Source organism: Sinohyriopsis cumingii, chromosome 8 (assembly GCF_028554795.1).
Source record: "Sinohyriopsis cumingii isolate HCF-2022 chromosome 8, ASM2855479v2, whole genome shotgun sequence".
NCBI lineage: Eukaryota > Metazoa > Mollusca > Bivalvia > Unionida > Unionidae > Sinohyriopsis > Sinohyriopsis cumingii.
Genome location: NC_142968.1, coordinates 125,980,125 through 126,007,552, shown reverse-complemented (window position 1 = coordinate 126,007,552; position 27,428 = coordinate 125,980,125). Strand labels below are relative to the sequence as shown.

General features: G+C 38.2%; 1 protein-coding gene across 1 annotated transcript in view; it reads right to left on the bottom strand.

Moving 5' to 3' along the window:
- Positions 1-1,155: 1,155 nt before the first annotated feature.
- The window catches only part of LOC149794590 (kyphoscoliosis peptidase-like), a 42,573-nt gene continuing 16,300 nt past the window's right edge, over positions 1,156-27,428 (bottom strand). The window contains exons 3-5 of the mRNA XM_089968876.1: positions 26,348-26,463; positions 6,519-6,635; positions 1,156-5,335 (exon numbers count right to left, since the gene is read on the bottom strand). Coding sequence (XP_089825002.1) covers positions 4,021-5,335; positions 6,519-6,635; positions 26,348-26,463 — 1,548 coding nt within the window. The 3' untranslated portion in view covers positions 1,156-4,020. The remainder of the gene's footprint in view (positions 5,336-6,518; positions 6,636-26,347; positions 26,464-27,428) is intronic.

Here is a 27,428-nt window from a genome sequence, read left to right as displayed (position 1 = left end):
ACTCCTGTAGAAGTGAAGCACGCATGGAACGAAACTGGTCAAAAGTATGATTAAACATAGTGTTACATGACAGAGGATACATTGAAATGTCTAACTTTAAAATTCATAAAACACAACTCGAAGATTGAGAACAATTATTGAACAGAGAGAGATTCCTAAATTTTGGGAGGAAATTCTAAAGGCTTGGTAGTAACTTTGTTTTGTCGGGCGTTTGCAAACTGGAATATTTGGATTTTACTGAATTTTGTGTTTTACGGCATAAGAACACAAGGTTATTCAGTACCAAGACATATATATGTAATCACGTAATATTAATGTTACGGATAGACAGTTTGGTGACATCTCTATTTATCATCTCGTCTGAGTTAATATTTCGCCTTTGTATTCCATAATAAGCGTACCAACTTTTCAATGCAGCTTAATTGTTCACGTGATAAAAGAATTTAAAACGAAATTTAATAATCTTGCAAGGATATTTGTAAACGTACACGTACAGGGTTTCAGTGTGTGTAACTTAGAATTATTACCACAATGTTAAATACCTATTGGTATAATCCATGGCCTGCATGGAGCTTGGAACAAACGATGGAAATGTTATAGTGAAGGAAAATATGTACATTGAATGCCGATATCTTGTAAACGTTTTGCTGGTAAAATATCACAAGCTATGTTTTCGTCTCCTTTCACGCAAACATAATATACATATTATTAGTAGGACTGCAAGGTCGGTATCACAGATTTGCTGTCTGTCTCCTCTGGATGCCAAATAAATAATTAAGAGAAACAGATGTCATATCATTATGTATGGCTATATGTGGTGACAAATCTGACGAAGCCATATGTTATGAGCAGCACAATTCTGTAATCCATTTGAAATGGTGATACCAGAACAACAAGCTTTGGATATACTTTGGATTTCTGTCATGTGTCTACATGCTCTAAATGCATTTCCACATTTCCTTTGGAACAAACATGCATGCAATCCAGCACCTAATGTAATTCAATAAACAAATGAAATGTAAGTATTCTGTTGCTTGTTGGTATCAACTTATTTACTAACGATGAGACTTTGCTTATAAGTACTGTACATACTTAGATATAATTTTAAATCGTATAGAGTGTAATATGTTTATTTCGTTAGTAATACCACTGAAATGTAAACGAAACAGAACAAAGAAAAAAAAATCTAAGCAAAACATAAAATTCTATAAACGGTCAGGTCTTAAATACATATATATATGATATTCACAAATACAGAAACTGAAGGGTAATTCAATGTACTTACTGTAGAATCAAAATGGTTTGGGTGACAAATATTTGTCTTGTAAGATAACATCCATCAATAGAAAAGATCAAGCTGTATAGTCTAATTGACACAATTACAAGATTCAATGAGACGAGTCAAATCAGTTTCATTGCAACAACAGTGAATAATATAGAAATACAAAATTACCTTTCATTAAATGTCGGGCGAGATGAAATTATAATCAAAGATGTATGCGATACACGGCAAACTTTGAAAACGTTTTAAATCAAATGATTCAAGACTCTTATGTAAGATTGTCCTTTGTTCTATCAAGCAAAACCTGACTATTATTAAAGAATATGAACGTTATGAAACATACTCATGTCTTCAACTTGCTTAAGGTACACCTGTCTTTTTTTGAAGAAGAGGAAAGATATACCGATATTTATATGGTACAATAAGGATTGCTCAAACAATTCACACAATTGAATATTTCTGAAAACCGTTTCTGAATAAAACTCATCAAATTGTGTATTCTCAGTTCGAAATCACCATCTTCTGATTATTTTACTTCCTGTGATGCACATATCTCATTTTGACATTATCGTCATAACACTCTGATTCAGTGTAATCAAATATTGATTCATGTCCAACTTGATTTTAAAGTTTGACAACTGGTCCCATTTTTGTGCCTTTTCCAACTAAAGATTTTTTGCATCCTCATATTCCATAGAAAGTGTAAAAGGTATATTAAATAGAAGCAACACAATTAAATTAACAAAATATCTCCTTTTTTACAAAGCACGTTTATATATGTATAAAAAGGAAACCGCACGCATTAGAATAGTGATGGCTAACATATATTTCACTTGCCAATTGATCATTTCTTTTATATTTATCCTTTAAAATAACACACAGAACCGATCAAGGACAGAATATGAGTAATGATTGTAGGTAGATGGTGTTATGTCTGTTAAAGCCAATCATCTTTCAACGCAGAAATGATGCACATGTTGGATAAATATTGAATATCAATATTATATATCTGTCATGTACCTTTTATATCGACAATCATAATTTGGCAAATAATCAGTCGCGAGGTGACCAATCGGAAGAGGACGTATTAATACGCGTCACAATCGTAGCAAAAAATCATGCCACAACTCCTTCCCAGCAAAGGAAAAGGAAACAAGATCAAAACTAAAAATTAAAAAAAATAAAACACAAAAATACTCCAATAAATACTTTTGAACTCATGAGTATTTTCAGAATACTTTGTCATTCCTTTAAGTTTTCCGTCCTTATAATACGACTATAATACATCACATGAAGATTTGGCACGGCTAAAATAAAACCTTTATTTACTGGTATTTGTGCTTACCATTACTTTGGCATTTAACATTTAAATTCCTAAAGCATCACATGGATTTTTCCCAGTCCTAAAATCATCCTTTCGGAAACTTTTAATGAGATTTTGTTTGAGGATTGTTTTTGATCTTATCCAGTGTCTGTAATGAATAGGTAAACGTGTCGTTGTTCCGTTAAAACTAGTTGTGTTAGTCTCTCTAATGGTACTTATAAACTTCTGAAATCCTATGGGTAGACGTATGAATTAAAGATCAAACTGAATATGCCTTCTGATAATCTAGGATTCTTGAACCGCGTAACGCAGAATGATTGCTTACATTATCTTGACTCAATTTAATTTGCGTCAAGAAGTTTTCTTGTACTTTCAGAATCATTAAAAAGTGTACAGAACGACTACTGAAAGCTTCTACAAAGCAATCATCGAAATAAAATCTAAACGTACGATACGGATCCAAGAACAAATGTCACATTATTGCATTTTTTTCTGAGAAACTAAATTATTACACCCCGCCAATGATCCAAGTCATGTGGGATAAATCTTACATACATATTTCTATTTAATTTTATTATTGGTGGGATTGCTCCTGAGAAACTTTTCATAACAAAAAAGCACGAAGCGAAACTACATACTTTTGCTCAACTGTTGGGTTTATTTGACACGAATCTATTAAAAAAAAATATTTATCCAGTGAATATAAAAAGGTACAAAAACCTTTCGTTCTGATTGCAATGCTAAATTGTGAATTTTATGTTTTATAATTATTGTGATAAAGAACTCAGTTGTGAGGAATTTAAACGAAGTAAGGTCTATAAACAAAATCGTTTAAAAATTAAGAAGTTTCCTTGATGGCCCAATCTGATGAATTACGAAGGGTCCTTGAGAGCCCCATTTGATGAAAATCAGCAAATCATATGGCAAGGAGATCTGGATGAATATGATAAGGAAGAACGTGTAATAATTTATTCACAACAGTGCAGGCTTTGGAGCGTCGTTTCAAGCTTTTATCCCGCGAAATTGTAATGTTTCAAATTGTATCTTATGAACAGGGTTAGATTAATTTCCCTTAGGATTGAAACCTTTAGAGACATAGATGGCAGTCTTCCTAAAATTGTTTTGTCATTGACAAATTTGTATCAAAGTACAAGAAAAAAAACCGTCTCGATGCAGAAAATGCTCGAAAACGTATTTGGACGTAGTTTGCATTTCGAGTTTCTTTAAACGTCAGATTAAGCCAAAGTTGTTTAAGTTTCGTTTATTGTGGACGATCTTTGTCTTTACCATTATTTTTACGGATAGTTTGTGAACATGATGTGTTCTTTCAGCACGACAATTTTCTTCAATTTACTGTGTCATTAACAAATGATGTCATATATTGATGAAGTGAAAATGATTGTTAGCATACAAATCATGTAGCCACAGAAAATCGATATAAACCGTCCAAGTATCCGCTGTCTTTCTCTGATCCATATACAGTTATTGTGCCTGCGTCTGGAGTACTTATCGTTCCCTCAAAAACACCATTTCCTGTTTTGCTTAAATTCTGTTCCAAGATAATCATCCTCCGCAAGATGTTAGACTGGAGCCGAAATTTGACGGACGATTTGGGTGGGAGGAGACCATTTAAGGGTTCTAGAAGTCTGCAGTTGTGTTTTGCAACAGCTCCATAGTAACATTCAGGAAATGGGTAGCACGGAATCATGGGTAGTCTGCAATCGATCAGATATGCAATGGATGACCAGTACATATCGCCGCCTTCCCATGGTCGTTTTGCCATAATATCCAGCGAGTAGAAACCTTCAGAAGGCATCCTGACCCTAACAACTGTCGTATTAGCAGACGATTCAATCAGAGTGTAGTGCTCAGAATTATCATCTCTATTTTCTGCATGCTGAAGTTTCGCGATAGCCTCAACGTGTCTGGTTGTTGGTATGTTTATAATGAGTTCTCCATTTTTTGCCGTAAAAACTGGATTTTTCAAAGCTTCCTCTGCAAATCCATACTGTCTATATTCTGGGCAAAATGCCCACGGTGTTTGTCTTGAGGGGTACGGTTTTGCAGGCTTGGCAGGATCGCTGCACTTAATAACATACTGGAGTATTAAATTGTGGTCACCTTTGTCTTTTCCTATAGGCTTTGCGAAAATTTGTAAAGCATATTTCCCAGCGGCTGGTGGTTGCACATTAATTTTCAGAGTAGTCGGGTTTTGCATGTACGACATAGCATACTTGTTCATATTTGTACCGTTGCTTAGAAAGAAATCTGTCATCCAGCTTTCAATGTTTTTATGGCCATCTTGGATAGTAATGGTATCATTCGATTGGACTTCCAGCACTCCAGACTTATGAGATACAGGCATCACTCCAAACTCTAGGGCGGTGCTCTTAAGATGTACTCGTCTGCTGAATTCTTCAATTGAAATAGGTTTTTTCATCAATTGCCAATTATTATCCGGCTCCTTGGTTTTGTTCATGCATGGATAATGTTCACTGATGAAGTCTTCTGGATCTGTAAGGAAATAAAATTCTGTGAACTCTTTGGTAAACGTTTGTTCCTTTAAGTGGCCAGCTCCCCAAGTACACTCTACAAACCGCCAATCGCCATTCAGAAGAACCACATTCCATGCGTGATTGGTTTTCGTTGAAGGTGTAATAGCTTTCTCAGGGTCGTAACTGTAGCCCTTCGCATGTCCACTAATTGTCTTAGCAGGAATATTCACTTCACTGCAATTATAAAACGATATAAGCTGTTATGACTCTATGATCTTAATCTAAGTAACAGGAAAGAGTTAAAACTATCAAGTTAGTAAAATTCAACAAATAACTGAACATTTAAAAAGATCTTACAATATTGTGAATTAAATCCCCAATAGTTGTAAACGTTTTATGACTAGTCCAGATGTATAAGGTTCCAACTGAATTCCAGTGATATTCCAAGTTCCAATATTGAATGTTTTGATTTGCCTGTAGTCTCGAACGTCGTAATGTGCCGATCGCCTTAATTGTGTAGATGTGTTAGCAGTCTATTATGTATCATAATAAATCGTCCAACATTTTCTTGTCTAAATTCACATTAATTCTAAATTAATGTACCAGTCCTAGAATATTTTAGATGAGTAGTTTGTATATCAAGTGAATAATAATTTGAAGAAAATAATTCCACCCACATGTAACAATGAACACAACATAAAGACTGATTAACCCCCAGAGATTAAATGCAAGAATTTTTAATTTCTCAAGTAAACAACATCATATAAAAATAAGACACAAAATTCGGAATCAGGAAGAGGGTCAATGATTTATTTTAGAAAATTCTAAGTTATGAACAAAGATAAAATCTGCTACTAAAATTATAATAAAAGAAACCACGGTAAACATCAGTTATAACAGTTATAAAAGTTTTTTTTCCATGGGGGAATCCAGTGTTCTAGACCCAGAATAAGACAAATATATTTATATTGATAATGTTCCTTATATTTAGCGTACACTAAGAGCGAAATATTAACTACGTATTATTTATTTACAAAATAAAACTTACTGGTCATTTACACAGTTAACTTGATTTTGGACAAAGTCAAGTCCAAAATATAATTATATACAATATATAATTATGGATAAAACAGCTAACAAATGCAATATAAATATGCAATATAAATAATATATAGCATTACCTGTCCTCATTTAAGTACTTTTTACTTTTACTTTAACATGTCAATATATCTTCTGTATTTAAGTCTCTTAACATTTATATTTAGGATCGTCCGATAACACTAAATGCATTAAAGTTAAGGTACAATGAGTAAATGATAGTAATGGTTTCCTTTACATATAGTCATGTGGTTACAGTTAAAACATTTCTTTTAAAATGTATATGAGTAGTTGCTGGCTTTAGAAGATAGTTTGTTACCTGCAGAAGGCCGTAAAGAGATCCGCATATCCTTGACACACAGACCTTCCTGTTTGTAAAACGTCATCAGGATCGCATGAACTTCTTAAGCCACTGAAGTAGCCTTCCGTATCGTATCTGAAAGTATACATGTATGACTATAATAATAAATAAAAATCAAGCTTATTTCTGGTTAAATAGTGTTGTTCCAATACAGCCAGTACACATTTAGGTTTCCTGCAGTATTCGGATTGGTCCGTGCTTCAATGATCAATGCTAAATAAGAATTTTAAATTTTGCAATCTATATTGTGAATTGTACATTAAGGTTCTGCTGTTTCTAAGTGTTGAAGCAGCGGAATAAGAGGTGGATGGTACCACCAATTGTTGATTATTTTAATGTCCGATTGATCTCTCACGTTACTCCTTGGATATGGATTCCTCCGCCGCTTCTAGTAAATCATTGTACTTGCAATTCATTACATGTACTTTACAAGGGGTACCCTCCCATTAAATGCAAATCTCCCCTGAAGTTCGGCCGCACTCTCACGATATTATGCACATCATTATTAAAAATATTCTAATAGTAGTACATAAAATGTGGAAGACCACGGAATGAGTAGTATGTAAAAATGAGGGTTCTATCACTGCACAGGACACTTTATTATAGATTGTTTCATTTTCAGAAGGTGCTTGCATGTTATTATCGTCCCCTTCTGTTCCAGAATCGGCATCTCTCTTTTTGGACTACAGTTTCAGCACAAAACGCCATAACACATTTTATGTAGGTAAAGTATAAATAACGATTTGATGCGAACCCCGACTACCGCCGGAAGTGATCATGCACGTACCAGGCCCTCCCCCAGTTAATAATTTGGGATATAATAATTCTAGTTCCACCAGCACATCATTTCCAACCATTTCTCTAACATCTTTACGAAAGCCAGCGTTGTAGCACCATCCTCCATAACGTAACGTTTGTCATCGTAACACATTAACCCACCGTTATCCAGCGAGTAAGAAGATAAGATGAGATAGTTCGATCCGATCGTATTCATTTCCGAGAACATTTTAATTCCTCTTAGCGTTTCCAAATAATGCTCATGGGATAGTGATTTCTGTCGCTATTTGGTATACTCGTTTCGCGCGTTCCTTGACGTCTCCATATGGTAATTTGACCGAATATATCTTCCTCCTCAGCCCTAAAAATCCCGCTACGGTTACCGAATTCGCCTCGTCTTTAAATTTGCCGCTGACTTCTTATTGGAATCATTGTGAAATTAACTCGTTTTAGGATAATCGGAAAAATCGAATAAATACTTGTCCGAAAAATGTGTTCGTACACATTCTTGAAAATCGCACATTGAGCATTTTTGACAGTTCCAACACCATGAAAACGCAATAAATGGGTTTCCTCATCACCTTCTCGGGTTTTTTCTGTTGATCGCCACTAAATTTTTGTCACAGATTTCCATGCTGACAAATGGAATCGGCTATTCTCTGTATGACATAATTGACCAGTTCGACATCTACTCGCTTTTGAAGATTATCCATGATTTTTTCTGAATACAGGAGTATTCATCAGTTTAAAGAAATCTTTTTCGAAATCGCTCAGGTCTAACGTTCTTTTTGAAGTGTTAAAACCGATAAAGGTCTCTAACTATAGTCGTTGATCGAATTTGAGCTCGCAATGAATTCTATCAAACTCGACTCCTAATGCCTGAAATATTTGTAATGAATCTCGTAACATGAGATTCGGTAGTAATTTTGCTGTGTTTCCTCCTCCGCATTCTAATGGTTTTTTAACTGAAGTTGTGAGGGCTCAACATGTCCTCGGTCACTACTAAATTTTCTGGATGCAGTAGGTACTCTTTATGCTGCTCGTGGAATTTCTACGGATAAAATAAATCCACCTTAAGAAAATAGCCGGGTCATCATCACTGATGAGCAACTCCTCTGTGAGTTTTTTCTGGGTTCATCCACGATAAATTTGCAACCGATATTGGATAACGACATGGCTTATTCATAAAAATATTAGCGGTTGATAAATGATGCATTTGTATTCCTCGTTAGGATCTTAATTGGGCAAGTCAATGTTGTTGACTTTCGAATGCTTATGATTAATGACTATAATGCCTCCTCGAATTCCATTTTCGGAAAAATTGAGATATCGATATAGGTAAACAAACTAAGGGTAACCTAGTTGATTTTCAGTGTCCTGTCCCATGATAGAAAAGGAGATGCATAATATCACCAATGATCTAATCCATACTAATTGGGATACACGTTCCTGAAATTCTCGAAGACGTCGAGGAGCACCAGCACGTTAAATATAAATCATGATCATCTCCGATGGTGGCTATCCCAAACCTATCCCAAACGTTTAGCGCATGAGCTTAATCCGCCGCCGTAATATGAGAATCTGTAATTGAGCTGCAAAACTCCTCATTAGGTGGTAAAGACGTCCTATCAAACTTACTCCAATCGTTCATGAACTCTTCAGGATATCGATCAGATGCGAATCGTATCCTCGCAAATTATGCATCATGTCTGGAATTAAATAAGATTTATTGAAATGGAAATTACACCTTTCATGAACAGCTTCTCTGTATTTGACGGTGTGATGACAGTGATCTCTCACGCGATTTTTTGCAAAATATTTCGCAGATTTAGCAGTTCACAGACCTATCAAAATAGAATTTTAGTTTATTTAAAATCATTTGAGGTAGTAAGACATTATATTTTGTCTTCATCTGCCAGTAAATCCTGCATGAATGTTTCGACGCAATCCGGCATACTATGGAATTATAATATGTACACGATTTTGTACGCAGAAGTGCTCGGCACATGCTGCTAATTCGCAATCGTATATGATTTATCATCGGTAGAAATGCTCGCATTTCCAGCATCCATCGGCATGACGAGCACTTCAAAATCAGAGTACACGATAACAGGAATCTTCATCTGGCAATGAAAATTGTTAAACGTTATTTTACCGTTGCTTTCTTTGGGTGGTTTCATTGTCATGACACTGCCACAATCAAGGCTATGCTTTTGAAGATCCTCTTTCTTTCCAAACCTGGTTAAACATTTTTTACAATAATAAATTTTGTGTTCGCTTTTACTGGTTCGGTTGTGTAGTGACCTCGACAGATTTGAAATCCAGTCATTGTGACTTTGGTAGTCACGTTGCAGCCAAGCGAACACCCTGTTGCAGTCATTGTAAACGTACAAGAGACCCATGCAGGTTTCATAATATCCACTGGCCAGTCTCATCGTGGGGATACTGTTGGCAAAGCCTCAGCACAAAAATAAGATGTTATCGATGTTATTTTATTTTTAAATTTGATGAAATAACCGATCTGCACCGGAAATTCAATTCCGGTAACATTGTGAATTTTTTGGTACGCTTTGTAATGTTTCAGCCTGTCAGGACTTCCTTTCGCGTGATAACGTGTGGATAATACCACCCACATGGACATTTGTTGTCGTTGTTTTCAAGGTGAACAAAGCTTTTTGTGTTTTGTACCCCACTGAGCAGGGGCAACCACTAGCTTACCAGAGCGGATTGTATTTGGCCCTGTTTCTCGTAATTCCGAACATCACCCACCACGAACCGTGCTGCCGACACTTTCCTTTGTCCGCCGCTATATTTTTTGTGTATTGATTTCACATCGACACCTGACGCGTTAAAAAGTAGTTGTGGACGAGTGGCTAAATTGGATTCGATCTCGTGCTAGTCATTGGTCGTGGGCATCAATCTGAAAAGAAAACTCACAATGTTCCGCGATGTGACTAGCTAGAACCCTGCGCAATCCCTCTTCTGACATGGCGTTCTTCAAAAAACAATATAAAATCTCATATCAAAGCCTGCAAATGGATAGAAGCGCTGTCGGAACTAATAAGTAATGATATCATAGATGCAGCATAGTTTGATCCTCGTAATCTTCTTAACGTGAAATTGGTGCCAGAACCTGTCAATAAGCATCTGCTGAAGTACATGGTTGAAATCATATCGCTGGCGAATATCGATTTGATTTACGTGCCCGAGCTGATTTTTATCGATACGTCCGATACAGATCCGGAATATCCTGTCTAGGCTGCGCATCAGCAGCCAGAGTACAGCGATATAAGTAGCAATACCGCCTCCGAAATAAACTCAAACGCTTTAATCTGACAGCACAAAAAGAGCAAATTTGCCTGTTGATCCACCCCATTATACGCACTCCACTCCCAGACCAAATGAAATTTGTTAAATTTGAATACGTTTTTGAACTTGCTTTTAACGTCATGAGATAACTCGAACACGCTGCGAAATACAGGGTGTGTCTCAGACAACAACTTTTCAATAAAATTATTTTTGATGTGCTGGCTCAATGTGCTAGGACATCATCGGTGTTACAGCCTCCTGTACTTAATGACCACAGCGATGGACTTGGCGTTATTGCCTCAGAGATGAAACCATTTTGCCCTGTCGCAATGTCTGAGTGAAGATGCAAGCATGTTAAAGACACTGAGCATGTCGTCGGACGTGTAAACACATCATGACAAACTCGTCAGCGTCTTCAACTCCGCAGTGGGAATCCACTAGTTAAATTTTTCAGAATAACCAAATCATTTGACGAGTGGATTTTTTTTGGATTCGAATGACTTTTTCCACTTTGAAAATTTTCTCGTCGGTTTTATTGCATTTCCTGCTCGTAAAAAGTACCTTCCATAGGTTCTCCTGCTGAGTCCTTTAGCGTGTAGGTGACATGGAATGTTTTGTGAACTGTATTGATCACAAACACTTCTTCGGTCCTATTAGGCGTACTTCTTTTTTCAAACTTGTTTATTTTGCCTGCTGATTCTCAACCGGTCTTCCACGTTAAATCCGAGTGATGTAACAATTAGCGCTTCTATCACTTTTCATTTACGCCCATTTTGCGGAATTTTAACGTCCTGTTAAAACACTCGATCACTACGGTTTAAACCTGGTCTTAGTGATGTAAAGCAATATTAGTTTTGGCAGCCAATCCGAGATAGTCTCGTTGTAAATTTTGCTGCCATGATACACAGACAATTTTCCTGGGTTTTCCTCTATTTTATTGAAGGCGTTAACGTTCAAAGCACCTTTATTGTTTTCTAAAGGCATAACCTAAGCGAACGTTTCCTCACACTAAACCGAGGTCGACTCGATTCCTGAAATTCTGAGGTTTCAACTCTTTTAAATCGCTTAAAATCACCTCGTCGCATCCGGGTTTATTGTCTGGATGATCCCAGTATCAAACATCGTGCCGCATCGCAGTCGCTGCATCCACACCGTTATAAGATTCTTGACCGCGTAGAGTCTGATCATTTTCATGGAGTTGTTTTTCCATGGGGTTATATGGGCCCGTGTATTTATGTCCGGGAAAAGTCCAATCTACCTTGTGCTTCAGGAGTTTTCCAATGATTTAATAAATATTGATAGCAATACGTTCTATTTCGGTATTGTCATTGCTCGTATTCAACCTGCAGTCTTTAAGGACGCCTGCGATACTAATGGGTGTGTATGTTAAACAAAAAATATACATGATTTATATACGAAATGATCGATCACAGTCTTTCCCGATACCAACCGAGATTTCTTTGCACCACAAACAGCACACTGTGCTCAAATCATTTTGCGATTGGTTTTTTGGCAGTCACTCCTTCAGGTTTCCCTTCCTCGTCCTGCAACGTAAGTACCACGAACTATTACTGTTCATTTTTATACTATTAACTTTCTATTAAATTTAAAATAGTTACCACAGGAAATTTGTCGCTCTCCCCATCCTTGATACATTGAATACAATACCAACACCAGTACTGTCATCGATGCCTTGAATTTCAAACGAATTATACACAGCCACTTTTTTTAGGGGCGCCTGTTTTTAGATATCGAATCGCATCATCTGGAGAGGGTAAATCAAAATATTCTACATTCTCTTCAGCAGGATCATTAACTTCCACTACACAGTGCGAACCATCCCATTGTAATAATATTGAATATTAGTTAAGCAACTTTCCTCCGCCTGAATTTGATCCGGAATTTGGTCTTCTGAAGAAAACAACAACATATGAAATGTTTAACCATAAGAGCTAATATTTTTATGTCAAAATTAGAAAGGGCCTGTGGTCACCAGTGTTTGAAGACACCAGTGACTCGAATTTGCTCACTATCGTGGTCTTGCCATCGGTAATGTCACTTCTCGTCCTCTTTTGTCGACGGCCTAGACGTGTTCCATGAAGTTGGAGTCCTCTTGTCCTAAAAACCTTGTCCAGAAGTCCAGGCAGTATCGACCCGGCCACACCAGCTAATAATGGTCCGATTAAATCGGCTTCTTGGAAAATTGTGCTGCGGAGAGTTTACGGATTAAACCTTTCTTAGCAGCAGTGTGTTTTGTTAATACGGTGATTGGACTGGGATTATGCATGAGTTTATCAGGACCGTTTGCTAAAGTGGCTACTGCAGCCGCATTGAGATTAATCGATACTGGGTTTCACGCTGACAAAGTTTACCCTGCAGGAACGTATGACATTTCTGAAAATAAATGGTGGCAAAGCCAATTGGCGAAGTGACGATCATCCTCTTATAAATAGCTCTGCTATTTCCCTTTCTTGTTAACCCATTATCCAAAGCAACTCAGTTTCCTCCCCGCTTGCCCCGTAGCTCCTGAAGCCGCTCCTTCTGCTGCAGCTACACAAATGGGCTATAGCACTGATGCTAAAACATTAGGACTAAGAGTCTTAATCACAGAAATAATCGCTGAAACAATAGATCCACCACTAATGGATCGGACATTTTTGTTTTCTCTTAAATGTTTGCATTTCCGACCTCCATCGTTTACACCATAATTGTCTTCCTGGACAGCTGCGCTGTCACAAAACACCTTCATCTTCCTTTGAGGACGTCCAACGCCATAAACCCATAAGAGGTGACAAAAGCGTAACAAGTACAATCCCCTGCAGGGGCTGCTGTACACCGGATTTCAATAGACGCTGCTAAATCTTTGAGTCGTTCGGGATATTTAAAGACACGGCTTCCATCAGCATCATTGAGTGTAATTTCTATTAAGCATATCAAAATTGGCAAACAAACCACACAAACATGCCTCGGAAGCTCATTCCACGAATTCGTCGGTTCTCACCACGTCACCTGAGATGCAATAAAGTGCTGCATGAAAATCCGAAATAGAGATTTAAGTGAATGTATCAAACATTGATTCTAATTTGAGATCGTGTGTAATCGAAGGGGAGATTTTAGGCATGTTTAACGATAAGCAGCTCAGAATAAACTGTCCATCTGCAGGTGCAGCGGTTTTATGCATGTAGTATGCAGAAGAATCCCGCTCGAGCATCAGCGTGTGTTTGATGTCCGTATAAACAGTAGTGATGTCACACGTCGAAAATCGAGCTCAGCGTCGTTTTTTTGGTGTGATCTTGCATATTCAAGTTTATCATGTTTAAGTCCTGGTACTCGACGTACTTGTATTCCGTCTTGGAATCATGAACCCGGTTTTCATAGTATGATTTCAGGTATTTGGGAGTGAATCTCGAGAACATGGTTGTACACATCATCCTTTATCATTATCGATGGATGGATGATTTCGGCAATGATTCCTTAGGGCTTATCATTCATTTATAATATTTAATGATTCCAAAACAGCCTTCTGGAATAATCAATAAACACCATAATCTTTTTAAACCGTATCCAGACATTAACTGTGTGATTGTGGATCCATCTGTAGCAGTGTGAGCACTGTCAACACTCTATTCTATGATAAAATCTGCTTGGACATTGCTTAAAGTTTTCGAGAGTTCCCTCTGATCTACGTCGGTGTGCGCGAGATGCTCGTGAAGATGCCAACATCTCTGTCTATAGCTTTACTCGCTTTTTGTGACTGACCGCTGTGGCTGTCGCGGTAGCTCCCGCTTCTACAGCTTGGAGAGCGATTTGAGCCGCTTTAAAAGCTATCCCAGGTAATGTTTAACTAATTTTTAAACAGTCTCGACGTTTTGGCGTCATGGTTTTATAACCTTTTATCCCACACAAAATATTTCAGGTGAGGCGTTTTTGCTAGATGTGCATAGTTTGCAGTGCACACCACACATCAAAGAAGTTTACGTAATGTGCTTTTGCACATAGAAGACACTTGGTGTCTATATGCGGCTATGCGCCGCACACGCAGATAATACATGATCCAGTCGTTATTGTTATTCATAGCATTTCCAGATTTGTCTGTGAGCCATACAATAATTTCTTGAATCGAGTATGTGTTCGAGACGGGATAGTAAAGTAACGGATTAGGTTGGAGTTTCATCAACGCCCCGGGGGTACATTAATCGTTGACGAATAAATCACGTTGGAAGCAGAATCTACCGAAGATAGCAACCATTGAGCGATCGAGTAGTTATTGAGAAAGATGTTGATCTGGGTAATATTCAACGGAAACTCTCCGTCCACGCCATTGCCCATAACAACCCCAAACACAAGACCAAATATCGACCCGATTGTGCGCGTTAAGTTACGATTGATCGTGTAATATACTGCCAGAGTAATCTATACCAGAGTAATCCTGGTACACAGCGTTTTGTAATGCTGGCGCTTGTATTTTATTGTCTTAAACGACATGATTTTTTACTGATAACTATAGATTAAAATTTTTCGAGCAGGAGAACACAAAATTCATCAAATCCTTTTCGATATCGCTCTGGTATATTTTCAGCATCACGATAAAACGACATGAAACAATGTTTAGAGGTGGAGAGAGCTAAGTGATAACAGTCTTTGAAATCTTCAGAAGTCATCCCGCTGATATAATTTCGTGCGATCGAATCGATACTACAGTTATCCAGACCGGGGAAAGGCACAAAACAACCATTTCTGCGTCTGATGTATTTCGATACGTCATTATACGACTGGGTTATATAAATTCTATTACATTATTTAAGGCGCGGTAACAAAAATACTCACAAAGTTGAGCCATGATATTCAGGTTGATACTAATATCGTCAAATATGATAATTTTAAGCTGATGGTTATCCCTGGAGAATTCTACTACTTTCACCACTTCGTCAGGTTCAGTAATCGTAAATACACGATCTTTGTCACCGGTATTCAGCGATAACGACTCTTTACGCTTGGATAACATTTAGTATTTACCCTGCTGAGGGCTTAACGTGTAAATCATTGCCAAGTCCTAATTCAGTATGTTATTTAGTAATAAATTCATTAGTAAATTCATTCTACCGCGACCTGTAGGACCCACTTATCCTGTAATGACAATCCGGTAATAATGATGAGAATCAAAATTAATGACGTTCATTTTTATGAATAATGTTGTATACACTGCATTTGGAACCTTAGTAGGATCAGTGGGATCATCTGAGGATTCTGAATTTGATCTAAAAAAAATCGATATTGGGATACTATGACAGGAAATTTAAATATTGGAAATAATATCATTAGTGGACTGCAAAATAGTTATACCCCAGCAGCAGTGCACGAGGCTAGATTGTTACACGTGGAAACGCTTCCTAATGCTAGATTAGCTTTCACCGATGGCACCATGATGGGTAATTTAAATATGAACGGAAGGTCATTATACTGTTTGGCCACAGCCTCATTTAAACCCCAATTAGTCTCTTCCGAAGCTGCATGATGGAGTCATGTCGAGGTAGCCCTGGCGGACAAACTGAATAAAACAGGTGGTACCATGACAGGATCAATTACATGAGCCAGCATGCGAATATTTTAGGATTACCACTTCAACACCTGTCTCGGAAACAACTGTAGCGAGTCGTGGAAAGATTAGAAATTATCCTGTGCTTAAAACAGGCGGGATGAGCTTGCGGGAGAATTCTTTATTGAACATTATAGTGCTAACAATGGAGGTTTATTTATGTCTACCGGAATGAAATTGCTTGTGGTAGATTTTCCTCCCATGATGACCACTACCAAACAATACGTATATAAGCGCCGCTTTAAAAGCAGTACATGTCACATTCGCATAGTGTCTGGTAAAACTGGTAATCGGTGAGGATTTCACGATAACAGTAATATCACCAAATCCAGGTTTACGTTATTTTCAGATGTTTACTTTAGATGATTAAGTACAAGATAAGATGGCTGAAATTATTTGAAACAGCTTTCGAGTTGTACCAATTATTATTTGATGATTCATACCTTTATGACGCTTCTTACACAGGAAATGATTTGCACGTGCTGAAAACAACCAGCGGGTTATACGCTGATATTAAGAAAATGAGGAATTCAGCTGAAACATCGCCTACCGGAGCCCACTCGGAATTTCTGGAGGATGATTAATATCAATCATTCAATTCATTGCCGGAAATGAGACATAAGTAAATGCGAAAGGCCATCAATACATATTTTGTCGTCTCTAAATTTAGTAACGACAGAGAATCTACAAGGTTAGCAAAATATTTCGAGAAAATTGTTCCAGTGATCATATATAAACTTCATCCTGGTGTCGTGGATACCTTGGTGAAAACCTGATATTGTAAAATATACATTGGCAAGAAAAGAAGATGATGACGCGCATAAAAAAGATCATGATTGCATGGACAAAGTGTTCGGTAACAAATTTCGGCACTAAAAAATTACGCGATCATGTGGATAACTTTTCTTTTCAGCAGCTCGGCTTAGAGTACAAGGATGTGGATATGATCACGGAGTTGATGAAGTAAGAAGTTAAAACATCTAATCCGGGGGGGGGGGTCATGTTGCAGTAGCTCAAGAACTCAGCTCAACAAAGCGGGAAGCACAAACAATCGCAGAGGCTTATTATATCTACGTGTTACAATTGTTAACCAAACCTGTGCTTCAGACAAGGTCGCTGCGGTTGTGGATTATTTAGAATCGTTATGAGAGCAAGCAAGGACTATCCACTGCGTGCAGTTGCTTTTGGATTTGACTAATATCCGGAAAAATGAAGTCGGTGTCGTTCCACATGCTGCACCAGAACGACGAAATTTTATAAAAGACCGGAATTTAGATGTCAGCAAATATATTACCGAGCTCAATCAATCTCCAATATTATCCTACATCATCTTCGAAAAATCTAATGGGGTAATATAAAAATGCGGCCGTGTTCAGTTTTAATCATGTTGACGAAAGCCTTTCGCCTGAGGACAGGAGAGAATTAGTCTTATTACCGCTATTACGTGTTTCAGCAAGCTTACTGGTTCTACCAGGGCGTTCTGAGGGTGCAGCCCTTGGTGACGACTGTCTTGACTTGGACTTGATCCGGGTGCGGTATCGTGGTGCAAACTATGTTCAGTGAGATAGAGTCCAAATTAGAGGCACAAATAGTTTTAGCGCCAAATACGATTTTGTCAATTATAACAAAATTATAAATAAAATCAGACCGTGTTTACAAGGACGAACATCTGTTATGAGACTTTTAATCAGAGAACTCAGGGCGGTGGACGACACTAAATTTGAATAGCGTACGACAAGAATTTTTTTTTTTTCGTGGATTAAGCGTAACGGAAAGAAAGAAAATGATTTTGTTATTAATCCCATCTCCAACAAATTGGCCAGCTCTTGAGTTTGTCCCGATCAACACCAGCCTTTGTCAGCGATTGAAATTCTGTTTGTTCACTGGTTTCGATGTTGGTTGCAATAACAGGACGAGATTTCTCGTATATTCTCCTGATCCTCCTAATTTTGTATTCTCATTTTGTGTTATCGCTTTAAAATTAGCTAATCTGTCATCACTTCTAATACCATTTTTTATGGTTTGTCACTAAACCTGCTGGTTTAAACCTCTGAAAAATGCATTGGAATGTAACAGTAAGCATTTGGTCACTTTGAAAAAAATATATATATTTTTTTAAAATGTTATGCCTTATATTTCCATCTTCATCCGATTCGTGTCGTTCAAACACGGGGTGAACACTCCAATTGGAAATACTTTGTATTTCTGCCATTGTATACAATACCCTTTCCATGTCGACGGCGTTACGGTAATTATCGTTGCGGTCCACGTCATAATGATAAAGCCATGAGCTCAAACGGAATGTAACCGGTTACATTTAGGTCAGGGAAAATCAAATGGGTTTGGTCGTAGTTTGAAATTTGGTATTCTTTGGTGTATACAATCACGTCCGTCACTAAATTCTGGCGAAACAATAAACACAAACGATTTTTCGTCGGCGCAATCGTAATCTACTCGGTTGTCGTTCTCCCAAAAATATACCCACAAACTGAGGTTCGTCCTTGTACCAACCAAAACCGTGGTTTTGAAATTGTTTGTTGTATTGCGGTGAAAAATCAAGCTCGCTATACCAACATTGTCTGAAAACCGAGAAAAAAAAAACTTGGGACGCAGTGGGAGAAACGGCAAGGCCAGATAAACAGTTGATGATAATAATAGTCGGGCATTGTTCCTGCATGCCGCACAAAAGGACATTTAAATTCGAGTATTAAAGTTTTAAAATTTAATATTTAGCCACAATGTAATCATTGGGGGAGTATCGAAAACCGGGGACCTCATCGATACAAATATCATAACCCACAACAGTACCGCCCAATACTTTTCGGTGCCCTTTCATCATACAGGTTGAAATAAAGACCCCCATCTTCAGAGTAATGTCGCAGAAATTTTTTTGGAGATAATGTTTTATCCACGATCGAATCGATATACCCAAAAGTACAACAACCTATCATGCTAAGTTGATTCCGATCCTCTAATGGTCGTCGTTACGAGCTCATACTATTCGGCCGCTTTGTGTTTTACGCGGTATTTCGAAATCAATTCATTCAGCTGTCGATGTAAATCCATTGCTGTTTATTTAATGACAATAATAAAACAAGAAATGCCGGAAAATTGATAAATCACTGATGTCATATTGCAAAATCCAGAGACGGTTGACGAGGCCATCTCCACCGTTGTAAGAAATGACTTGGATATCTCCATAGGACTCACAGTTACTAAAGCCATTGTAAAAAAAGTTATCCAATCACGATATCGTAAAAATCGGGCATAACTCCGATCTCATTCGGAGGCATTGCGCTTCCTGAATGAACAGAACTTACTTTTAAAATTGTTTTGAAATTATCACAATCCTAAGAATAGAGAGATTTCGGAGACGCGGTAACTCACCCATGTAATCATCGAAAATCGCAAAGATCTAAAGGATGCCATCATTAACGCTTAGCTTCTCAACATCGATATTGCCGTTAATTTGACTCTCACAAAATCATAGGGCTCGGACCTGATAAAGTGTTGCTCACGGTACAACAACAAGAAAACTTTACGACCAGGAAACGTTGCACATTGCCTACGATAAGAACCTGATCATGAAACACAGCATTTGTTGTTTCAGTGAGGATCAACTTTTAGAATTAATTCATACTACCACCGTGTATCACAGATCAGTAGTCGGGGGTGCGGCTGGTGCGCGCAAGCGCACTGGCAGTGGCAGTCAGGGTAGACGGGCGCTGGGTTGGCAACAAACGGTTATTTTCACTTCACTCGCATAAAACCTGCTATTTGTTGGGTGATAGAACTGTAGTCCAAAAAGAGAGACCACATTTCTGGCATAAGGTGATCATCATAACAATGTAGTTCCTTATCAAATGAACCTGTTTATTAACTTTGTCATGTGCTGTGCTGTAACCAGTATTTTTACGTACTACTGAAGTGTGGCCACCAGAGTTTCAGTTAATGTTGTCGAATACATGCCGATCGTGTACGACGGGGTTGTGGTCCTTTTCCATGTAAGAAATGCGGGGTTGATGTGTGTGGTAAAACTCCGTTGTCAATGCAGCATGTTGGGAGAAATCGCTAAACACACACACACACACACACACACACACACACACACACACAAACATATATATATATAATGCATGACAATATCAAAACGTACGAAAACGTGCTCGTTGGGCACAAATGAAATATGTTCGGCTCGCAGGAAGAAAATACCCATTATATCGCGATCAAATCCACAGCTAAATGTTCTTCACTAGCCATTGGCAACGATTCTTCATGAAAAAAAAACAAAAAAAAAAAACAAATTGGTAAATTTTGACTGAGAAAGAATTTCAATGACTATTCCAAATCGAACTGGTTGGGCTCTTTATAATTCGTTATGACTGATACAATGATGTGTCACATGGGTTAAATATTCCAAAGCAATGTTCAGAGCTACATAACTATTTTTGTGATGCAAGAGAAGTTGAAGTTGGTGGCGCTACTTACGTGTATTGCACATGGATGATTGAGCAGGAGGGACCACGTGGCATTGTTGATGCTAGTATGGGCGATGCGCGGGCTCGATGAATCGCTGATATGCTGCCCCGACTCCACCAATATATCAGAATTAAATTTATTAGCTATGATAGTATCAGCAGCGAATGGGTGATCAGAGTATAAAATGAACCAATACGTTAATTATTTGCTGACGGGCATGGACGACGTCCATTGCAGCAATGCACATCCAGTCAGGACAGTTGTATATGAAATGTATTTGATGAAAGAACCCAATCACATTGCACTGGCACCGATGTTCTCTGGAAAAAATTAATTGCGTGGCCTCTCGTGTTATTGAGCATTTTACAAACGCAGCACGTGGTAGCGGGTTAATAGAACAGAGATAACTCAGTGAGATCAGTGTGTGAAAGAAAGTGGCGCTGAACTCAACGACTTCACTGCTCTTGAATGTTCACCGAAATGTCCAACTGCATTAGCCCGAGAAGTTCTTCTTGGTACTGGTAAATATTTTCATCGAAGCACCATTAAACATATCGATGATGACGCACACGTGCGACTGTTATCGCTGAAATTTCCATTTCAACGACAAATTTTATTTCGTTCTGACGATATTTACACCGCATTGAAGCAAACTCGCGAGCATGGACCAGAAGCCTGCTGGTTCTTTTGAAAGTGGTGAGTTTTGGTGTGTGTTTGTGTGGAAGTGGGGTGCTTTACATCAAAGGGTTAGAATCAATTTGTGCTACCGAAAGTTGACTGCTACCATTGTGAGAGTTGACAAATATCGCACAGAAATACACGAAAGGCCCCGACGAGATCCGCGACAAGGTCAACATTTCATTCATACGGGTTTCTATTGTGTCGCACTTTTCCTGACGCAAAAACAGCTGACAGCCAACCCACAAAATATTCCTGGAGGACGTACAACTATCTTGCTTGGAGCATGGTCCTAGTGGCCATTGTAACACCGACTGCATTTACGTCGACCCTGTTTTCTCATGCATTGAGATTGCGTGCGCTATTTTACAAGATTTGGCCATCCCACCCTTGATCGAACAGGAGTTCTAATTAATGGATTTTGCCTGTCGATGCCAACCAGGTCTCCATCAATTTAGCTGGATTCGATGAAATTAACTCGTTTGATTTTTCCAGATACGTTCATCTTCTTGTTCTTATGTGGATCTGACGTCATTTTGATTCACCAGGTTGCGATGAGAAATCGAAAGACACATTGGATGGACTCCCCTGATTTTGGAGAGGTTCATGCTGGACGCGTTAATACTGAAGTGTCAATTGCATATTTCCCGCAGAAAAATATCAGGCTACTTGAGCTGGCAGACCTCCGACGCCAAGGAATTCGGCAGCATAATCATAAGGAAATTTACTTCGGGTGCATCGGTGGACAGTCAACGTCTGAGTAACAGCCTTGAATTTGACACCATATATTAAGGTGCATTTGAACAAAAACAAAACGTTGCATTGGTCGTCGCGGGGTGGTGGTGGTGGAGCGAACAAAGCTGTGGATATAATTTCTTACAACGACGGAGAATCTCCACTAAATACCCATCTGAGGGTGTTAGTACTTGGATATGCCTACATTAACTTTTTGACGATGATAAATAGATTTGCCATGGTGAATGGTAAACCTACTGTGGTTATAATCGCCTCAGAGTACATCTGCATCAAGCTGCAGCACTTGCAACTGTTAGATATTACTCTGGTGTTGAAATTATTACTTTGATGTGTTGACTTTGGACAACATCATAAAAGCCTAGCAAGAGTCTGCTCATATCTTTGCTTGAAAATCATGTTCCAGTAAGATCGCCGTGGGAATCCGCGAAAAATTAACCGGCCAATAAATATTACTACTGGTAAACTCTCGCCAAGGTATCAACAAGATCATCGTTGAATTATCCAATCGAGCGTCATAAATTTTCGTCTCTCAATAGTTGAGGCGCCGGCTGAAAAAGCAATAGGTGCAATAGATCTCTTCAGTGGTGTTGATGTTATTGTGTCGACACCTACACATAAACTCGCCAGCATAAGTAAATGGGGTAAAAAAGTTACCCCTCAGACGTATCACAACTTTACGATGGAATGGTGCAAATTAGGATCCCATCCGCATGTTCAACAAATATATATAATCGATTAATAATATGGGAATTATCTGAACTGTGCCAGCGGCGAGACTGCAAATTTTTGGCATGGCTGAACACCAGGTAGGGCTCGATGATTATGTGTGTTATTCATGGTCAGCATCGTCTGATTGCTACTGAATCTCCTCATGTATGGCTCCGAAAACACGTTGATTATTGCGAAGAAGTTTTTGATGATATCATACCAAAGACAAACCTCTACGACAACTAAAGGCTAGAATGCGTTTGAGATCCAACCAAGCACAGAGCGAAGAAATGCGTGACATCTTGCCACACATGTTTTCCCGATAATTTAGTAGTGGTTTCTCAAGAGCAAGTTCGCGACAAGCTACATCAATATTTATTTAAACGTCACCAAACAAAATTTCAAACAAACTTGTCTCACTAGTGTATAGACCGGTGAATACACGTCGTCAAGATATAAAGGTCCCGGAGTTGTCTGATACCATTATCATGCAAGTTCATTTGCAACATGTTTCGTCATTGTGTATCGCACAGGAATATTGAGATATAGCTGGGAGGGTTGATATACAATTATACGTGCGCGCACCGCAGCAGGCCCGTGTCCGATTGGTCGATCACTGTTTATTTTTCGTGGTAACAACACACGCTTCTAGTGTCTCAGTGTGGTCCTCACATTGCAGGCAATATAAACTTATAAACCTTTATATTATTATTATTATTGTTAATATGGCATGCGAGTTTAACATAGTTGAGTTTTCAACGACAAAAACCCCATACCGGTAAAACATCATGATGCTTCGCCAAAAAGTATTCGCGCGATAAACATGGGACCCTAGCAGAGATAACGAGATTGTTGAATTCATCAGCAATTTTGACGAAAGGCAGTCCATCAACGGCATAGATGGTTCCATTAATAATGATGTGGTGTACGACGATATCATGCTGAAAACATAAGCTAACCACTCCAAAGCAAATTCTCACTACCGATATAAAAACGCTGACGTCATCCATCTGACACAGTGATACACTGAGATCCCAAAGGTCATCAGGGACAACGCCTATATATTATTCGTGCTCGTTGATGTAAGATAGAAATCGCTTAGAACTATTTAGGTCACATGGTATTCCGGCAACATGGATTATAAAAATCGTTAAAATATTTCCTTTCACACGCAACAGCGACCGCACAAAGGTGTTTTAACTTATACATGTCAACGCCTGCGCGGTAAAGGATTGGCGTTAATAAGATATATTCAATGAAATAAATATTGTCACTAAACCAGAGTTAAATGTTTAGTAAATAGGAGCGATGAATCAATATTTCAGAGACACATAGCATTGTGCGATGCAGTTAGACAACAATTACAATCACGTCACCGCGGAACTCGAAAAAAAAAGATTGTCCCGTTGTTTAATGCACGAAATAAATAGCTGCAGGAAAAAGTAAACCAGCACAGGCACTACTTCGTCTTCCGGGTGACGTTAAAGCGAACCGAGGTACCACCGAAGACATTAATGTCCGGCTACCACAAACAAATAAATGAAGCAATTGCAACAGCTGAACGTGCATCATTGGCCACTATGCATGCAGAAGATACCACCGATTGAAGCACGATGAAGTAGGTAAATTTACTGAAAAGTTGGCATGTGAGGAATCGTCCGATTACAAATAAAAGAATAAAAACACAAGTAGTGGTTGTAAACGAGCGGGTTCGACGAAATATTCTTGACAAATACGGGTTTCGCATGGGCGATTTGACTGCATATGTCAGCATTTATTGCCAGGAAGAGCCCGTAAGGCGCACAAAGAGTGGGCTTTTTCGAGACTACACTTGGAATGGACAGGTATATAGAGCAATTGATGTGGAAGGGCACAGTTTTATGACTGAAGTAGAAAATCATTCCCACATATCCGCCGGTAGGGTCATGGAACTATATGTATTCCTCCAGCTGTGCCACGAGTTAATTGATGATAGTGACTATATTAGAATGCTAGCATTCCAATATGGGACCCGCCGCTCAAACACAACTCCGAGCAAGACCATGAAGGTGTCGGTGTCAACGACAAAACCGGAATTTGATGATATATTCCCGAACGAAATTGCTGAGCCGAAATAGCACTGTCGCTACTGCGTTTGTATTACAGTTGGGCTGATATTCGATCAGCACCTTTTGGTGCTTTACCAGCTAATAATTCACTTGTTTTGTCTTGGAAAAACCCACCCTACTGGAACGTAGTGGGAGTCCCCAGTGGTGCTTACAAATTCGAGGATTTCAATACTGAATTTTCCTACCGCTTAAGAATATCACATCGCGAGATTCTTAGATAGCGATTACCATCCACTAACCAACATTAAGTTGCGCCATAGAAATATCCACACCGGTGTTCCGTGTCGACATCGGACCATCTTCGATCAAGGTTATGCTTGAGTGGTACTATGGACATGAGGTTGACAATGTTGTCCAAGGGGTTTTTATTGAGTAAAGTTTTCTCCATGGTCCGTGACCTTGGTATTTCAATCGCCACAAAGGCCTTCGGGTTATAACAATTAAGGCCTTTGGGGTGATAAATAATCTTGGGGTGAGACAGCTGGCCACGGATTTCTCCTGCGATTAAAGATAGATTATCTAGTTTACTTTTCCTACGGCGTGTTAGTAGTGGTTTGCCGTATCCAAGCACCGTAGTTTAGGGCCACCGTGTTATTTGCACAATTTAGTTTTTCCACGCAAACCAACCCTGCAATGGTTACATGAAACAGGAATACCACCCGGTCGTGCACGATTGGCATGTATCCAGCAATATTCCTTAGCACATTGCGGATGTCGTTTCGTGGTCTTCCAAATGAGAAGCCTTTTGCATTGATTTTGCCAGTTATGTATTATTATTATTATTATAATGTTTCTAATTATTCGTTCCATAACAGAAGATGTGGGTCAACCTTTCCTTTTTTTTTTTTTTCTTTTTTTAAGTTTATTGAGGGGTGTCCCCCATGTAACAATTAATTGTATGTACAATGATATACTAGCAGCTGCGGTGGAACCCAGATCTACGGTGTGATGTGGGTGGGCATTTTGACATTAAAATAGCCCGAACTTTGTGGGCCCAACCCCACCCCTTATGCTGTTTACGATGTATGACTTAAATCTTCCTTAGTCTCAATTTTTATTGAAGATATAGATATAGGAATATATAAATATAACGATATATAAAATGGCGGTGAAAATAACTTAAATCTCATTTTCATATTTATCTTTTATCTATCAAATTTAAAGTGTTGAGACATTTCCTTCACTGCATAATAATGTCGTGAAAAACTACTTCTATTACCTGTCGAAAGCGATTAGTAAATCCACTTGAGAAAACGGATATTCTTTAATTCCTATATCAAACTGTTCCTGTCTGCTGGTTAAAATGCACTAGTCGGTATGCAGTTATAATAAATGTATCTCCCGACCAAAGGATTGTACATTAGTCTTTGACATACCTGATATTATCTGTAATCCAACGATAGAAAGAGCGGACTCTTTCCAGATTATTTTTGGCTGGTTTAACGAGATAACTTACAAGATCGCTTACAGAACTTCGAAGAGAACTTGGCGCCTATTATTAAAAGGAAGAATACATTTGTAGAGTTTATATTTGTTTTGTATATATAGACAGCGTATTCTCAGATATTCAGATTTAAACAAAGTGCAAGAGACCGAATTTCACAATCTTTAATAAGTGTTTTTTTTTTCTCACAAGGAAATAAGAAAAACATGATCAGTCGCATAGTCGTACACTTCGGAATCATACACCCCTTTTGTGCCTTAAGTTTTATAGTTTGTTTCACAAACAAAATGGTATTGACTATGTTATCGCCTTTGAAAGGCAGCTGACATAGTTTCGTCGAAATAAAAATTAGCTACGAATAAAGCTGTCTACATTTTATGTACCCACCTATTCACATGATACAATCAACATTACTTGGTTTTTATTTGTCATATTACACTGAGCTATTAATGATCTAAATGCAGTGATGGCAAAACACAGGGAAATTGATAGTGTGGTAAGATATGCAAAACATTATCCTACCGTAAATTAAATTGATTTTAGTTTGGTTTCCAAGTAAATCATTTAGTGTCGAAGCAATTGGAGAAAAATGCTTTGACTGGACTGTATCCAAGTATTTGTTAAAGTGAGTTGATTTTCGCCATGGATCTGGAGTTAAAGTTTTCAATATGCCACATTTAAACGGAATGGAATTTTCTACTTTAGGACAAAGATGTAATAGGTCGCAGTATACATCTTTAGTTTTTCCTCATAAAGGAGTGTTTAAATTCATTATGACATAAAGAGTGACATTTTACATGTTGATTACAGGTTACTTGATGCATGGTAAGTATTTGACCGTCCTACTATTAGGATATATATATATATATATATATATATATATATATATATATATATATATATATATATATATATATATATATATATATATACATGTCGTCTATGCAGGGCTGACAACACAGAAAGACTACTATTCATTTAATTTGGGACTTATGATATAATCACAGATCGTG